Source organism: Eriocheir sinensis, unplaced genomic scaffold (assembly GCF_024679095.1).
Source record: "Eriocheir sinensis breed Jianghai 21 unplaced genomic scaffold, ASM2467909v1 Scaffold1648, whole genome shotgun sequence".
NCBI classification, from domain to species: Eukaryota; Metazoa; Arthropoda; class Malacostraca; order Decapoda; family Varunidae; genus Eriocheir; species Eriocheir sinensis.
In genome coordinates, this window is record NW_026111015.1 from 26,169 (window position 1) to 45,749 (window position 19,581).

General features: G+C 39.2%; 1 protein-coding gene across 1 annotated transcript; it reads left to right on the plus strand.

Moving 5' to 3' along the window:
• Positions 1-2,046: 2,046 nt before the first annotated feature.
• LOC126990441 (uncharacterized) lies at positions 2,047-7,472 on the plus strand (the record flags this gene model as incomplete). The annotated part of the gene is made up of 6 exons (XM_050849050.1): positions 2,047-2,393; positions 3,440-3,552; positions 4,652-4,780; positions 5,279-5,476; positions 6,563-6,785; positions 7,221-7,472. Coding segments are annotated over 6 exons (1,242 nt in total), but the record flags the coding sequence as incomplete, so codon positions are not given.
• Positions 7,473-19,581: the final 12,109 nt, after the last annotated feature.

The window sequence follows — 19,581 nt, forward strand, 5'->3', positions numbered from 1 at the left end:
TCTGAGAACCAAACCTTACCACCACACATAAGATAAGACTTTCGTAGAGGTTGTATAAGCAATTCCATGGGTAGTGATATGAGCATAGTGATAGTCTGACCACCCTTATGCATCGTGATCGTGAAAGAGCACTCACCACAGCCCGACTAACCTCCCTTTGTGAACTTTGGAAAGAGGAAACACTTGTTGTGACCAATTAAACACACCATTTTCTTTCTCGTTTCCTTCGCTCTAATTTCTTCATTCTGCCCTGTAACTCACCTTGTCCTCTTTCTCCTCTTCCACTCTCATAACACACTAATATCTTGTCTTCCTATTCATCAGACTGCGAGTCACTATATATATATATATATATATATATATATATATATATAAATATATATATAAATATATATATACATATATATATATATATATATATATATATATATATATATATATATCCTATTATTATAAACATTAACATATTAAAACTGCATCACCATAGAGCCATTATTGTAAATATTAGCGCATATGAACTTCTGTAAATAATCAATCACCGTATGTAAAAACGTGTATATTCTCGAGAATAAATTTGCTTATTACTGGAGTCACCACCGGGTTATCAGTCGTATCTCTGAACCTACACAGACGGCCGTAACGAATCACACGGCGCTATACCAGCTATAACGTAGCTGTCTAGAAAACACACAAACATAAATGTTTGGCTTTCTCAGTAGCGGCCTAAGCTGCCGCTACACATTCATTCAAAAGGAGAGTACCGAGACACCTCTGCACCTGAAATTGATCTTGTTTTTTACCTTTTATTCGCTCTTCTTTATTTTTTGTACGAAGCAAAATATAGAGGGCTTTTTTATTTTGTTGCTGCTGTTCGTGTTTTTGCCCTTGAATTGCCTCCTCTGCTGTAAAAAAAATAAAATAAAAAGGGAATATATTGTTGTGAGACCCGAATGCGTCTCAGAATACGGGGCATACTAGATGTGATTACTGATTAGTTCTGACAGTTTAGCTTTTTAAGGGAGGGCGAGATTGGACGTGTGGCAGTGCAGCACCCGAAGCCGTGGCGTGAGGAGGAAGCGGATAGCTGCTGCGTCTCATAAGTGGTGCCGAGAAGACAGTGTGTTTGTGTTAGTGTGTGTGTGTGTGTGTGTGTGTGTTTGTGTGTCAGGTGTTTACGCCGAACATGGTAAGAGGAACTTGTACACACACACACACACACACACACACACACACACACACACACACACACACACACACACACACACACACACACACACACACACACACACACACACACACACACACACACATAAAATAAAATTGAAGGAAAAGCTGGACAAATATAGTGGGAGACAGGACTGACCGAGCTTGAGTTCAGGTCCTGTATACTACAAATAGGTAAACACACACACACACACACACACACACACACACACACACACACACACACACACACACACACACATTGTTTTTTTTCTTTCTTTTTTTTTATATTTTACGATCTTTCTTTTTATTTTTGAAGTTTCGCATATCTTATCTTCTTATCAAATAATTTTTTCCGCTCTTGCAACATTGATCTATACTTTGACCTTCTGGTGTTGTCGTTTTTTTTTCTGAGTGAAGCGAAAAACTGATGGAGGATATGATAAATGCACATGTACTCTCTCTCTCTCTCTCTCTCTCTCTCTCTCTCTCTCTCTCTCTCTCTCTCTATATATATATATATATATATATATATATATATATATATATATATATATATATATATATATATATATATATATATATATATATATATATATATATATATATATATATATATATATATATATATATATATATATATATATATATATATATATATATATATATATATATATATATATATTTTTTTACCAACCTCAACCTATCTCTTATCTCTATTACCTCTATCTATCTATCTATCTTTCGCTCACCACGACTGGTGGGTAAGAAGATCCTGCCCTCTCTACCTCTCTGTCTATATTTATCAAGCTCTCTATCAATCTATTTATATATAACTCTCTATCTACTTTTTTTATCGATTTCTCTATCAGTCTAACTTTCTCTCTCGCCCCGGCAGGAGGAAGAGCAGATCCTGCTCTCTCTACCTCTCTCTCTCAAGCTCTCTCTATCTATCCCTATCTATATCTATCTAACTCTTTATCGATCTATCTATCCATCTCTCTCTCGCTCATACAGGAGGAAGAGAAGGTCCTGCCCGTCATCGACCTGAGCCTGGCCAAGGGTCACACGCGGGCCGGCCTGGTGAAGGAGCTGCACGAGGCGCTCACCACCGTGGGCTTCATCTACCTCAAGAACGTGGACGGCTACGACGAGGAGGCGCTGCTGCGACACTCCAAGTGGTTCTTCAGGTGTCGAGGCGGGGGGTTGTGTCTGTGTGGGTCTCCTTCTTTTTCTTCTTCTTCTTCTTTATCTTCCTTACGAGCATATTATTTATCCTATTTTCTCTCCTGTACCTTAATTCTGTTTTTTTTTATCTTCCTCCTTTCCACTTTTTCTCCTTTCGTTTGTCCTTTCCTTTCCTTCCCTCGCCCTTCATCCTTTCTTTTCTTTCCCGTTCCTTTCATCCCAGCATCATCATCTTCTTCTTCCTCTTCTTCTTCTTCTTCTTTTTCTTCTTCTTCTTTTTCTTTTTCTCTTTCTTCTTCTTCTTCTTCTTCTCCTTCTTCTTCTTCTTCCTCTTCTTCTTCTTCGTGGTTCCCTATCTGTCTTCGTCTTCTTTTTTGTCGTTTTTCATGCGTGGGTCTATTTTTGTTTTCGTCTTCTTTGTCCTCCTTCGTGTGGGTCTCCGCGTCTCTTCGTATTTGTATTTCTTTGTCCCTAATCCATATTTATCGTTCTTGGTCTCCGTTCCTTTGTATTCGTCGCTATTCCGTGTCTTTATCGTTGTCCCTGCTTCTCCACTTGACTCTGTGGATCTTTATTTGAGACTACCCGTTGAAATGCCCGCAACTCCTACGAAAGCTTTGTCAAATGTGTGTGTGGTCTTGGACATCGAAGTGTTTGAGATCGGTGGGTCTGTTCACGCGTCTCGGAATCAACGTTACCCGATTGTCGTACTCAGTCTCTCATATTCCCCGATTTCAACCACAAAAGCTGCCTCATGTGCCCCAATAACTGGCTTTTTGTGTTGTTATCGTTGAAAAGGTTAATTATTCTTGTTTCCTGGTGATATTTAAAGGGTGAGAAGCCGGGATACGTGATGCTCCGAGTACGATAATCTGGCAACGGTGGTCTCGGTTTCTGTCCGTCTCTTCCTCTCAAGTTAATATCTACTTGCTCCGTCTCTCATCTAGCTGCACTATGTCCCTTACCTATCCACCCACTGCCTCTTCTCTTCCTCTCTTTTCCCCTGTCTCTTTTATAACCATCTCTTCACCACTCCTCCCTCCGCCAGCCTGCCGATGGAGCAGAGGATGGCCATCTCCAAGAAGTCTTTCAACCCTAAGTGCAGCAACGAGTACCGCGGATACTTTCCTGTCATCCCCGGCGCCGTGTCCCACAAGGAAGGTGAGGACTGAGGGATGACTGGGGGACTTAGAGGACTTGGCAGAATGAGGGATGACTTGGGAGTTTGGCACATAACTTGAAGACCTGCTAGAGCGTGGTGAATGACTTGAGAAATTATTAAAACTTGATGACTGACAGAATTTGAGGATTTATGAAAACTTGAGAACTTACTAGAACATGAAGGATGACTTTGGGAATTTGGCACAGAACTTGAAGACCTGCTAGAATGAGAGGAATGACTCGATAAATTTTTTGAACTTGATGACTGATAGAATTTGAGGAGTTATAAGAACTTGAGGGCTTTAAGAACTTGAAAACTCACTAAAACTTGAGGGATTACTTCTGAACTTGGCATAAAACTTGAGAACGATAGAACGTGAGGGATGACTTCGAAACTTGGCATAGACCTTGAGGATATATAAGAACTTGATGTCTTATAGAGAAAGAAGGGAGATCAAGTGTGGGTCTGGAGTAACTTTCGGAGTAATTTCATCTGTTACTTCTTCTTTGTGGTTTGTCGGTCTCGTTGTTGCATTGCGTGTCGACCGAACCGATCAGTGAGATCATCTGTTTGTTTCGATGGCTGTTATGATACACGGTTACGAGTTCCCTTCTCTGGATTCGGTCTCTGTTTCTAGTTCCAGGTGCGTGACAAAATAAAAACGATTCTGAATGATAAGTGACGCAAATGACTCGAAGCTGTAATGAGGTACAATGACACGACATGCAGTAAGTACGTTATCAAGAGGGTTATACTCTCTTTATACAGAAACAAATTATGCACGTTGATAAATTTGAATAATATTGACGAAATACGACACGAACGAGAATATTCATCTCTCTGTCTGTCTGTCTGTAATCAGTCGATTGATCAGTGAGCTATTTACCCAGATGATGGTGGTGGTGGTGGTGGTGATAGTGGTGGTTATGAAAATAGTGAATTGAAGGTGAAACGAATGTAAGAATGGTGATGAGGAGCTTAAATTCGCCAGCACCACCACCATCATCACCACCACCACTACCCAGCACCACCCCCACCACCACCATCACACACACCACCCCTACCACCACCACAACCACCGCGTCCTCTCCTTCCTAGCCTTCGAGATCGGGCCGAAGCAGGGGAAGCCGAAGGAGGGACTCATATCGCTGGAGGAGAAGTTCATCATCGAGGACAACCAATGGCCTCTAGAGTCTAGAGGAATCCGAGGAGGGCAGGAAATTCAGGGTAAAGGGATAGGATGTTAGATTCTCTTTTTCTTTTTTTTTCTATCTTTTTATATTTTTCTGTTTTTTATTTTTTATTTACTTTATTTTTAATTGTTTGTTTTTCTTTCGTTTTTTCTCTCTTTCTGTCTTTCTTTTCCTTTCTTACAACCTTTCAATTATTTTTTCAACCTTTCTGTTTTTCTTTCGTTCTTTCGTATATTTTTGTTTATCTTTTTTATATTTTTCTTTGTTTTTTTTGTGTGTTTTTTCTTTTTCTTTTTCTTCCTTTTTTTTCTTTTTATTTGTTTGTTTTTCTTTCGTTTTTCTCTCTTTTTGTCTTTCTTTTTATTTCTTTCAATCTTTCAATCCTTTTACCAACCTCTCTTTTTTTCTTTTTCTTTCGTTCTGGCTATCTTTCCTTCCTTCTTCTTGCCTTTCTTTACTTATCTACTACTAATCAACACTATATTCATCTACATCTACCTCTCATCTTTACCACTCCTCCACCTCTCTTTCTGTCAGACATGGATGGAGGTCTACCACGAGAAGATGACCGAGGCTTCGCGGGAGCTGCTGAGCCTGATCGCGGAAGGTTACGGAGCACCCAGCGACTTCTTCGCCGACATCTTCAGGGATCCGCATCTCTCCACGCTCCGGCTCATCCGCTACCCGGCCAGACCCAACACGACATATGAAGCCCGTGACGGTGACGCGGGTAAGTGATGGTGTGTCTTGTAAGGTCATCATCTGTATCACCTTTTTAAGTTATCGCCATCTTTCATTGCCTTCTCTGAGTCTAAAAGCACAAGTAACTGATATGGTCTATTCCCGGCCTCTTAAGACTCTTTTCTTCCAGGTAAATTGATGGTCTTGCTATGCGTTATCATCTTTATCACCTTCCACGTTATCGTCATTTTACATTGCCTTCTCTGAGTCTAAAAGGAGAAGTAACTGATATGTTCTATTCACGGCCTCTTTAAACGCCTTTCTTCCGGGTAAATTGATGGTCTTGCAATACGTTATCATCTTTATCACCTTTCACGTTATCGCCATCTTACATTGCATTCTCTGGGTCTAAAAGCAAATTGATAATGTTCTATTCACAGCCTCTTCAAACGCCTTTCTTCCGGGTAAAGTGACGGTCTTGTAGTACGTTATCATATTCTTTATCACCTTTCACGTTATCGTCAGCTTATATTGCATTCTCTGGGTTTTCAAGCAATAGTAACTGATATGTTCTATTCACGGCCTCTTCAAACGCCTTTCTTCCGGGTAAATTGATGGTCTTGCAATACGTTATCATCTTCATCACCTTTCAATTATCGTCATCTTACATTGCATTCTCTATGTCCTCAAGCAAAACTAGCTGACATATTCTTTTCACGTCTTCTTCAAACTCCTTTCTTCCGGGTAAATTGAAGGTCTTGCCACGTTATCATCTCCTTCCTCATCTCTTCTTAGTCTAAAAACAAGGAACTGAGAGATCGCAAAAATACCTGCTTGAGACACCTTTTCTCTTTCTTCCTCCCTCTCACAGTAATCCAAGCAGCCAAACAGACATATTAAGCCATGAGCAAAGATATTTTATCACTTTTTCTGAGCCTTAAAACAAAAGACCATCAAAACCTTAGACACACCTTCTGCCATCTTTCTTCCTCCATCGTTATAGTGATACAGTCAGCGAGGCACCAAAATTTCCGTCATGCAGTAAGTTTTCGTCACCTATTCTATCTCTAAAACCAAAAGAAACACGCACTCGAACCACATCTCCTTTTCACATACTTTCCCTCCTCACCTACAGTGATCCAGACGGCCGAACACCAGGACACCACGATGGTCACCCTGCCGGCCACCTTTGCCGAGTACCCGGGGCTGCAGGTTCGCTGGTGGAAGGACGACTCCATCATCGACGTGACGCACAAACCCGGCCACCTCGTCATGAACATCGGCCAGCTGCTCTCCTACACCAGCGGCGGGGCTCTCAAGGCTACCAAACACCGCGTGATCGACTGCTGTGGTGATAGGTGAGCCTGGTGGTGGTGGCGGTGGTGGTAGGCTATGTTAGGTTGGACTAGGTTGGTTTGGTAAGGTTGTTGCTGTTGTTGGTGGTGGAATAGGTGTGTAGGTTGGTTGGGTTAGGTTGGATAGGTAGTTTTATTTGTTGTTGTTGTTGGAATAGTAGATAGGTTAGATTAGGTTAAGTTAAGTTGGATAGGTTAGGCTAGATACGTAAGAATATGACCCTTTGAAAGATTTTGGAGGTCAGGGTTCGTGAAAGTATATGTGTGTTGGGTTTGGTAACACTGCACCATTAACCTAACCTAACCATCACCAACACAAACTCGCTATTCCCACACCTTTCCTTCCTCCCCCAGGCACTATCTATTCTAAGCCTAAGAGCAAAAGGAACTCAAACGGCAAAGAACATCTCCAAACCTCTCTCACCTTTCCCTTGGCAGGCTGTCCGTCCCATTCATCCTGGAGCCACGGTTCCACGCCAACGTGAACGTGGTCCTGCCGGGGTGCGAGCAGAGGGAGAGTCAGCCCAAGTATTACGGCCACTGGCTCTTGGAGGGGATCAGAAAGTGGGCCGAATACAAGGATCTCTGCAGGCGAATCGAAACACAGACCGCGAAGACACTGTATGAGGGAGAAGAAGATGAGGATGAAGTGATGATGTGGAAGAAATAGATAGGAGGAAGGGGAAGAGGAGCAAGAGGATAAGGGATGATGATGTAAGGATTGGGACGATGCTGCAAGGAGGAAGAGGGGGATATTTGGTGATGGAGAGGATATAAGGAAAGAGAAGGAGAGGAAGAGTAAAAAGATAAGGTTTTAGTTCAATGAGAGGTAATATCAGGGAGTAGATTCGAGAAAGAGGATGAGAAATTGTGAAGAGGGAAGAGGAAGAGGAGCAAGAGGAGGAGGAGGGGAATACTGTGTTAATAGAGATGATATGATACAATAAAGAGGAATTACATAGGTGGAGCGAGCAGAGGAGGAGGTGGAATTAGAAGCAATGTAAGAAGCGCATTCGATAAACAGGTAGAGAGCAGAGACAGGTGAATAAATATGAGGAAGAAGATAACAACAGAGAATATATAAGGAGAGAGACAGCAATGGAGGAAAAAAGAGGAAGGTAGTGTGAAGGTAGAAGTGTGAGGTGAAATGTGAAAAAAAAAACAGATTACCACCACCACTAATAATAATAATAATAATAATAATAATAATAATAATAATAATAATAATAATAAGAGTGTATTGTCATTCTTGAGCTAGGTATTTCCAGGTAAGCAATCAGATAAATAAGATTAAGATAAAGATGATGAAATGACAGGTAAGAATGATGATGATGATGACGAAGATGAAACAGATGATTTTGATATCGTAACAAGTGGTGATGATGATGCTGAAGTTTATGTAATTATTTTAACATGTGTGGGAAGAATAAAAAAAAAAATGTATAACTTTGAAGATAAAATGTGGGAGAAAAGAGTTACGTTGTGAGGAAGACTATCTCTCTCTCTCTCTCTCTCTCTCTCTCTCTCTCTCTCTCTCTCTCTCTCTCTCTCTCTCTCTCTCTCTCTCTCTCTCAATGAGAAATAAATGTTGTAAAATGATTTAGGAATTTACTATTATTTAAAAGCACGAAAAAATACTCCTTTTATATTTATCCAGTTTTTCATTCATTAATTTATTCAAAGTAAAAGAGACAAATAACTTATCTTTTGTCATGCAGTAAAGTATTTAATAGGAACATTCTTATCGAAAAAAATAATTGCTATAAAAATAAAGCATTAGATTCCACATGTTCGAGGATACAAAAACAAAAAAACAAATGACAAATGATAACCTCCTCCTCCTCCGTCTTCTTCTTATTCTGAACTGTATCGCTAGGTCGTCCTCCTCCTCCTCCTCCTCCTCTTCTTGGTCCTCTCTTCTGTTTATTCACGCACTTCGCTTTCCAATGGCATTATACTATAGATCTTTCCTCACCATAATATACCATCGCACTACATTTTTTTTTCAGTTTTATTGCCTGAATCACCATAATCTTTCAGGGGTGGACTCGCGGACTTGGTATCATTGCTTGGGTGCCTGTACTGATTTAAAGAGGGAGCAGAGAGCAAGAGATAGTAGGTTATGTCACGGTAGGTTAGATCTAGTAAACAACAGCCAATGAGCGACGCAGAGATTGTCACCCAAGCAATGATGCCAAGTACGCGAGTCCATCCCTGAAGGATTTGACCCGCCAGCTCTCGTGAAACCGACTATATTTATCAATCATATTCCTTGGGCTTATGCTGATTCATGTATTTTGCTTTCCGATGGCATTATATTATATATCTTTCCTTACTATAATACACCATCGCACTACAATTTTTAGTTTTCTTGCCTGAATCACTTACTTTCAATCCTATTCCTTGGACGTATGCTGATCCACGCACTTTGCTTTCCAATGATATTATATTATGGATCTTTCCTCACTATAATACACCATCGCACTACAATTTTCAGTTTTATTGCCCGAATCGCTTATTTTCAATCCTAGTCCTTGGACAAATGGTGATTCACGAATTTTGCTTTCCAATGGGATTAAATTATATTACCTACCTTTCGTACCATCTCAGAACAATATTCATAATTTTATTGCCCGAATCAATTATTTTCAATCCTGTTCCTTGCATTTTTTCGAGCATTTTTGCCATTCATTTTTCCAGCACGACTTTAGGAACACTTTTGCTAGCTTTACAAATCTTTCCGTTTCCTTTTTGCCGCTGTACAGACCCTAACGCCGTACACTAAGTAAAAGAAAACAGAAGAGAAACGATAATAAAGCAAATGAGAAAAAAGTTGGTAAAATAATCACATCACAAGGACGCGAGCAGAGAGAGAACATTCACAGTGCACGTAGAATTAGATCCACTTGTACCATTTCCTTAAACTAGAGAGAATTTCAATGCGCGCACTGAGAATGTTAACAAATAAGAGGATAAAATATACAGGTGGAGGGGGAGGAGGAAGAGAAAGAGGAGGAAGGATGGTGATAAGGAGATGAAGGAGAAAATAATAAAAGAAAAAGAAAATTGAAAAGACGAAGATAAAAGAAAAAAGAAGAAAAGGGAAAGAAAAAAAGAATAACAAAAGGAGAAAAGGAGAAGAAAAAGAAAAGAAAAAAAGAAAAAAAGTATTATACCAAAATAACACCAAGAAAAAAAAAGCAGAAAAAAAGGAGAAAGAACAAATAAGACGAAAAAGAAGAAGAAAATACGAAGAAAGGAAAAACAAAAGAGAGGGAGTGGAGGAAGAGGAAGAGAAGGAGGGAGAGGCTATGAATATTCCGTGCGCGCGTGTGTGTGTGTGTGTGTGTGTGTGTGTGTGTGTGTGTATATATATATATATATATATATATATATATATATATATATATATATATATATATATATATATATATATATATATATATATATATATATATATATATATATATATATGTATGTGTGTGTGTGTGTGTGTGTGTGTGTGTGTGTGTGTGTGTGTGTGTATATATATATATATATATATATATATATATATATATATATATATATATATATAGGGCTACGACAATCTAGCAACGTTGCCATCCACGTGCGTGTAGGACTATTCGACCACTCCTTTGTTACCACCGTAGTACCATTCCTAAAAAAAAACTTTTCCTGATAATTAATTAAACCAGGTGAATATCGTAGCAATAGTGGCAATTTTAATACGATTGTCAAAGTACCAGATATATGGTGGAGCCCGATTACAGTTGGCCCAACACTGAGCAGAGGTCAAGGTGCTCTACGTCAGTAACCTAACTTTAAGTTGAGATCACACGAGCAAGACTTCTAGAGGCTGATGCTGGTTCTTCCAGGTGGTTATCACAGGCTACGTCAAAGGTGGGATAATAGGTGTGGTAATCTAAAGGAGCCCTCCATACGTACACGGCGGCGCATTCGACCACTGCCTACTACTCTCTTGGAATCAATTATTTTCAATCCTGTTCCTTGCACTTATTCGAGCATTTTTGACATTCATTTTGTTCAAAGGGCGCACACACACACACACACACACACACACACACACACACACACACACACACACACACACACAATCCATTTGTCAAGCACTTGTCCATCAACGGGTTCTCCCATACACAAACATGACGTCACGATTATCTGGAATGCGCAACACCATCTGCCTCCTCCTCCTCCTCCTCCTCCTCCTCCTCCTCCTAATCCATATACTCCTCCTCCTCCTCCCCCTCTCCCCTTCCTCCTTCGCCTCCATCTTTTCCTATTTCGCGTCCTCCTCCTTCTCCTCTTCCCCTCCTTCCCTCGGTACGAAATGAATGGCCAACAACTTTCTGCAGTAAAGAAAAGGATCTTGGAATCACTATACCCATTCAGCTCCAGAAAAAAAAAATTCATAGATTTTTGCAAAACTTCTCTGATATATTCCTTAGTTTGTGTAAATCCTTCCTATAAAGAGTATTTTTCAAAATTTTACCTGTGGGATGAATAATTGCACCTGAAAATTTGTCCCAAACCTGGCACATTAGTGTTTTCACTCTTTTTAAAATTACAAGTGTTCTGGATTATGTCATTATAGTAAGAAAGGGAGGGAGACAGAAAAAAATGTTTTATGGTTTATTGTTAGGAATTTATTTTCACGTTTAATAATGAAAATTTAACTTCTAGCTTTCTTAAAAATTTTATAGAAAATTATACATTCGTAGAAAAGATACATTATCATAAAAAAATAAAGTAACTTTATATCACATGACTTTTCCAGCTTATCACAGCAAAGGCACTGATCTAGGTAATATAAACTCAAAGACTATAGTTTCTGGTAACAAAATAGAACTGCTATTTTATGACTAGCACAATCATCACATTTCCTTTAATATCCTTAAATTTCCTTAAAATTAAAGAACAAAACATGTAGTTCTTCACTGCATTTTAAATGCTAATAACTTAATAGGTACACAATGCATTTTAAATCTTAATGTTATAAGTGAGTGCTTTGAGGTAGCATACATAATATGTTGTAATCATAACTGAAGTCTATCAGTACTTAAGAGTAGTAATAGAGCTTCACTTATGATACTGAAAATTCATTGTTTAACAGACGTACATAATTGCATTGTAACATCTACATCAATATCTATAGTAGTTGAGCTCCTTCCTGCAAAGTAAATATCCTTTACATTAAAAGAAAATCCTTGTGTTATTTCTTCATTCCAACCTGAAGCAAGCTGATGTAGTGAAAATAAGGTTACAAATTCACTCAGGTTTATTCACCACCAGGCTTCATCACCTTGGTTCAGGTTGGAATGAGCACAATGCTGTTAGTGTTTTACATTAGTTCACGGCATGTGAAACAAGCTGTAGCAGTTTCTTTCTGATGAAAGACATAGGAACATTTTGCATGTTGTGCAGGAAAACCTTGTCTTCTCAGGACAGCCTGGATACCTACACCTGCGTCTCTCTGTGTACTTTGGCAGTGATGTAGGCATATGCAAAGCATGTGTTGTACGATGTGGAAAGCTAGGCAGAGGCAGCACACGTTTCCTGTCATGATCCTCATCTGATTCAGAGTCAGTCGCATCATCAGGTTGACAGCTAAGCTCACCACTAATCAAAGATTCTGCAATCTGCATTTTAAACATCATACTGTCCATGGCTTTTGTACCAGCTTTCTGGCAGTCATGTCTGTATTCTAGCCAAGACAGACATCACAAATGTTATGCCTATAAATGTTTTCATCTCCTCCACAGTCAAAGCTAAGGGCTTGCCTGTCTCTGACATATGTTTTTTTTGTGTTTCCAGTGTAAGTGCATTCCATATTTCCTCAGAAATATAACCTGAAAAATATTCAACTGGAGAAACAACAGTAGGCTCTGTAATTGCAGCTTCATCAGTATCTGCTGGAAACATTTTCCTAAAATGTGAATCTCTGTGAAATAAGTGTGATCTATTTACCACTCTCCTTTGATTTGATGCATGATTTGGTGATGGATGTACTGCCAGATCATCAAGATGTGCTGTACTTGTACTTGGAGCATCTGATGAAGACTCGACTTCATCCACTTGTGACTCATCATGTGTCTGTCTCAGTAAATATTGTTCCATCAGGAAAAAGTTCAGTGGCCTCAAGAGAAGCAGTTGGCCAGTCATCACCTTCCTCTTCATCCTCCTCCTCCTCCTCAGAGGCCTCAAGCAGGCGTAGTATCTCCTCCGTATCTGTAAAAGGAAAAAAGATCAAGGAATGTTCACATAAGATGCATCTCAAGAAATGTTCCCAGTCACTGTCAATTATGATCTGAATGCACAAACTCTGTGCAAAGCCTCTATTTTCCCTCAGTAATGTTGAACAGTAATGCTACAATAGAAAAAGCTTGTAATTTATACAACATAAATTTTCACTAATCATAACTGTGGTGGAGTTTATTATGTGTTTGATATAACAATGTGAAATGCTAAGGTAATTTGACATTTAATTCCTGACACCATTTTAAATGCATTGGCTTGATTTAATTAAATACTTGTAATTTACTTTTATTACTGTAAAACCAACTGGGATACCTTAATCTCAATTACACTCAACCATAAAGGCTACAGAAACTCAACTTTCAATTCTTTCACATCTGCTTTGCTTTTTAAAAGCCTATTACATTAATTAAATGTCTTCATGTTTTTAAATCCCATGCTGCAGTAAACTCACACAACAGTCCCTTTAAATTGATTAGGACGTACAATTGCATCAACTTTCAATAGGAAATCTTCCACATTATTCTGAAGAAGTTCCAAATACCTCTGTAAGCTTCCATAACCTTAAGCACTTTACAAAGTCATTAATTCAAAAGAAATCAGTGAACTTCTGTAACACCGATGCCCCAAATTTGGAACAACTCAACAGCAGGCACACCAATGTCCCAAATTTAGAACCAGATCTACAGCACCCATCCACTACAGAATTATTAAAATGCATGATTATCGGATTTTAAGACATCAGGCACATGAACAACTGTCCTGCGTCAAAAACAAATCCCAAAATTAAATGTCTACATGTCTCTGACTTTCCATGCTGAAGTGCACCCATAAAACACTCCCTTTAAACTCATTAAAACGAGTACAATCTTATTAACTTTTGATGTGAATTCTCCAGTATGATATTCTGTAGTAGCTCCAAATACCTCTGTAAGCTTCAGTGACATTAATCACCTTACAGAGTCTTTAATGCTTCCTTAAAAGAAATGTGTGATCTACTGTAGCACCGATGCCCCAAAATTGGAACAAGCTCAAACGCACCCCCTGAACTGCTTAAAATGGAATGATTTTCGGGTTTTCGGACTTCAGGCACATGAACAACTCTCCTGTGTCTCCTACAAACCATTAAAAGCTAAAAATCCTAAAGCAAACGGCTGTAAATAAGGATTACTTACCCATATCCTTCAGAGAGCGGAGAAGACAAGCACCACATGCAGTTCCCTTGAGTGGCGCCGCTCTTCTGCTTGTAAACATGCCGCGTTTTCTAACAGAAAATGAGCTAGAGGGATTGAAGAAAACGTGCCTTGGTATTAATTGGAAAAGTATAATAAATTTTTTTTCTGTGATTTTTTTAGTTTTGTCCCGAAACTGGGACATTTTTACTTAGTTTGGAGCTGAATGGGATAATATCAAGCGATTTAAAGCCCGGTCAGCATTGTTCAGAGGTAGTTAAAACTGCACAAATTGGTTGGCTTCATCGGACGAGTCTTTAATAATAAATCGGAAAAAGTAATATTGAAACTGTATAATTCGTGGTTCGACCCCGTCTAGAGTACTATGTACAGCTTTGGTCTCCCTATTACAGAAAAGACAGAAAAGTTGGAACGGGTTCAACGAAGAGTAACAAAGCTGATTCCTAGGTTGATAAATTTATCATATGAACAAAGGCTTAAAGAAGTAAATTTATTCAGCCTGTCAAAACGAAGAATGCGAGGCGATCTAATAGAAGTGTTTAAAATGTTTAAAGGATTCAATGATATTAATGCGGAAGATTACTTTACAATTGATCGATCAAATAGGACAAGAAGAAATCACAACTTGAAGATAAGTGGTAAAAGATTCTCGTCGCACGAAGCTAAATACTTCTTCAATCGAGTTGTTAATGTTTGAAATCTCTACCTGTGATGTTGAAAGTACAACAGTTACGGCCTTCAAGAATAGATTACACAAGTATTTTGAATCCAACCAACAACTTAGATATTATTCATTGTCATAATAACGTTAAATTCTTTCGAATACTGGTGTCCTTGTCCGTTTTTATCGCCCGATTGGTGGTACCAGTAATGGTAGTTCTTTCCTCTTTCCTACATAAATTCCATGCAGTTTTTCCATGCTGCATGGTTCTTTTCCTTTCCTGCCAGCTTTGGCTGGAGGGATGGGGGGGCGAGAAGCCTTCGCCTTTGCTGTTCTTCATCTTCCACCTTTGATTAGATAGTTAGTGTAGCTTGTCACAAACAGCCTCGTCAGGAACAGCAGTTCTGTTGTTGTTTGTTCTTCCTTTGTGTTCCTTTGTGCTCGCCTCCCAGGTTATTTTCCAGTTACATAAGAAACAAAAAAACTGTTAAAAATAATATCGGCCACTACCATTAACCTGGTAGCAGCGATGGGACAAATTTGTGGCTTTACCGTGTGTACCAGCGACGGGCCACATTTTGCCATGATAAAAAAAAAATAGATGATGCATAAACTGATCACAAAATATATATATATATATATATATATATATATATATATATATATATATATATATATATATATATATATATATATATATATATATATATATATATATATATATATATTATGAAATGGGTTGCGTAAGTGATGGTTTTTTCTCATTTTTCTCGCTTAGAGGGGCCTTTAAGAAACATAATCCCCGCAGCTACCAGGTCAAGTGGCAACACGAATAGTGCTAAAAGCATGGCGTCGGTCCTAAATTCAACCTTTAGTAGCGCATTTACAAAGAGAACATGACATCGATTCCAGTCCCGAAGAAAAATTTTCAAGGCCCTGAAGAACATAAGCTTGCATTGACCGAAACTGATATCAGCGAAGCGCGTGCGTACCTGCAGATAATAGATCCAAATAAATCTCCGGGCCCCGATAATTTATCTCCTCATGTGTTAAGAGAATGTAGCCAACAGCTAGAATTACCCATAACATTAATATTCAACAAGTCATTAGCACAGGCCAGTGTGCCTCTTGAGTGGAAAAAGGCCAATATTACCCCGATCTTTAAAACATAGGAGACAGAAAACAAGCCAGTAAATATCGTCCTATCAGCCTTACGTCTGTCCTAATTAAACTATTCGAAAAAATAATCAGGGATAAAATTATCACTTTCCTTGAAACAAATGAATTGATAACTGATAGTCAGCATGGATTTCGTAGTAATCGGTCTTCCCACCAACTTATTAACCTTTTCCAACGATGTTTATACATGTTGGGACGCCCGAAGCCCATATGACGTAATTTACCTAGATTTTTAGAAAGCGTTTGATAAAGTTCCTCACGTTAGGCTTATTTAAATACTGCATTCCCACGGTATTAACGACCATCTATGTGCGTGGATTCATGACTGGCTCACCGACAGAGAACAACGTGTAGTTCTTAATGGTGAAACATCGGATTGGCAACCCGTCACCAGTGGCGTGCCCCAAGGTTCGGTCCTGGGGCCAACAATATTCATAATTTACGTGAATGACTTACAACTGATATCCTATCAAAAGTAGCCAAATTCGCCGACGACACCAAATTAGGAGGTACGGTAATGAACAGTCAAAGTTGCGAGAACATTCAATCAGACTTAATAAGACTTGCCGACTGGAGCGAAAAATGGCAAATGAGTTTTAACGTAGATAAATGTAAAGTAATGCACATAGGTGAAAAAAATCCTAACTTTAAATATCAGATTCAAGGACATGAGATTAGCGAAGTAAAACAAGAAAAAGATTTTGATGTCATTATCAGTAACACTCTTAAAATGAGCGATCAATGTTCTGCAGCGAGTAAAAAATCCAATATGATGTTAGTATTAATCTCAAGAAACTTTGATTATAAATCACCCAAACTTATGAAGAGATTATATTTAGCATTTGTAAGACCACACCTAGAATACGCCGTTCAGTTCTGGTCACCTAACTATATCAAAGATCAAGTTTTGCTAGAAAAGATACAGCGACGAGCAACCAAACAAATTCCAGCGCTCGAAACTTGCCATATGACGAGCGTTCAAAACGTTTAGATATGTTTTCCTAAAAAGCGAAGGATAAGAGGGACTTAATTGAAGTGTTCAAAATCCTTAATGGATTCGACAACATTAACCCAGATAGTCTATTCCAGAGAGACATCAACACAAGAACACGCAGCAACGGTATGAAGTTAAGGAAACCGATGTAACACATTGGTGCGCATAGGTTTTTTCAATAACAGAGTCGTCGATCACTGGAATAGACTCCACCGTCAGTAGTTAACGCACAGAGTATCAATAGCCTTAAGTCTTCTTTGATAAGTACTTCAGGACATAAGATTATACTGACCCTTCTTCGTATGTTTTCAGACAGATTGCAGCAAGACGTCAACCTAAATTCATATTATTCTCCCCACAACCTAGATTGCAAGTAGCGTAAGTTAACACAGAGTAAAGCAACAGTTAATGTCCGCATGACAGGTGGGAGGAGGTGGGTGGTAAGGTGACAGATTACTGGTGCGTGCCTAGTACTGCCGGTAAAACGAGGATCAAGCCTCCACCTGTGCCCCTGAAACTACACCTCACCCATCGTGAGTATTAGGGGATTCTGGGGCTGCCCTGTAGGCCACTCATCCTCTTCCAGTCTCCCTGTATTTTTATGTTCTTATGTTCTTATGTAATGAAGTCATTTTCCCTCAGCTTAGGTTACCAGTAGTGTTAAGGGTAGTAATTTCCTCTCATTTCTCTTTACTGTAAACTTTCCATGGCCTTTTCTTCCTTAAAGGTACATGGTGTTCTCTTCTAACTATTTCCTGCCGGCACGTTGCCGGAGGGAGAGGTGGGTGGGGAGGAGCCTTCATCTTTTCTGTCCTGCCTTACCACACGTAGATTACTAGTAGTAGCGGTAGTAAACAGACACCCTCGCCATAGACCGATAGGTCTTCTTGTGTTTGTTCTTCCTATATGTATCTTTTCATTTCGCCTCCTCCTCCTCCTCCTCCTCATCATCTTCATCATCTTGTTCCCTCCTGCCCCCCTCTCCTCCTCCTCTCTTTTTTATTAGCTTCGGGTCTTCCCACTTCTACTACTACTACTACTACTACTACTACTACTACTACTAATAATAATAATAATAATAATAATAATAATAATAATAATAATAATAGTACTACTACTACTATTAATAATAATAATAATAATAATAATAATAATAATAATAATAATAATAATACTAATAATAATAATAATATTACTACTAATACTACTCCATCCAAGGAGATTTCAATGTCCACCACTATCTTTGGCTTTCATCCCTTCACTGATCAGCCTGGTAAACAAGCCTACAACTTTGCTCTCTCAATGACCTAGAGCAGTTGGTTCAGCAATCTACTGTATTCCTGAACGTCTTGGAGACAGGCCCAACATTCTAGACCTCTTCCTTTTCTAGCCCTTCTGCCTACTCTGTCAAACTGTTCTCTCATTGGGTTCATCCGATCACAACCTTATTTCTGTATTCTGTCTTATCGCTCCTGTACACCCTCTGAACTCCACCGAAGAGGCGATGCCTCTGGCATTTTGCTTCAGCTCTGTGGGACGACCTGAGGATGGCTACTTTCCTATTTCCTACGTGAAATGATTACTGCTTCCAGGAGAGAGACCCCTCTGTGTGTGCCCAGTGCATCACAGAGGTGATTGTTCTCAGGAATGGAGGCATACATTCCAACGTAGATTCTCTACTCTCCATGCTAAAAAGCCTTGGTTTAATCAAGCTTATTCTCTCGTGCTGTCAAAGATAGATGAGGCAGCTCTCCACAAAGGTACCAGAGTCTTCCAACTCCCGCTAACTCATGACTTTTATATTTCCGCCCGGAATTCTTGCCAAATCTATTCTCCGACTTAACAAAAAACTCCTTTATCCTGTGAGCAAACGTCAACACCTTTGCTTTCTCTTAATTCTTTCCTGAGACTTCTGACATTTAGCCAAAAATATTTCCTCCAATTTCACTTCTTCCTCTTTCTTCCCTCTTAACCCAGACGAGCAGCACTGCCGTCTCTTCTATTTCTATAGGCTGAAATATGTCGCTCAGACTTTCTGTAACAACTCCACTCTGGACGATTCTGGGCATATTCCTCCTATTATTAAGATAATGCCTTATAGCTTTACTTCTTCCTGTCTAGTCCAAAGCTTTCTTTTTGAATCAATCCTTAACCGGAAGATTCAAAGCACCTTTTCACTTCTAACCTTCTATCTGATCGCCAGTATGGGGTTTTCACGCAAGGGGCGTTCTACTGACGATCTTCTTTAACTGATTCTTGATCATCCCTCCCTCTCAGCCGTTTCGGTGAAACTTTCTGTTGCGTTAGACATATCGAAAGCCTTCGATAGAGTCTTTCATGCAAGTCTTTGCTTTTCTAAACTACCCTTCGATTCTATCCTTCTGCTTTCTGTTCTTTTTATCTCCAGTTCCTTTCCGGGCCGTTCTATATCTGCTGTGGTAGACGGTCATTTACATTCTTCCCTAAACTTCGATGAGATAGTGGTGTTCCATAGGC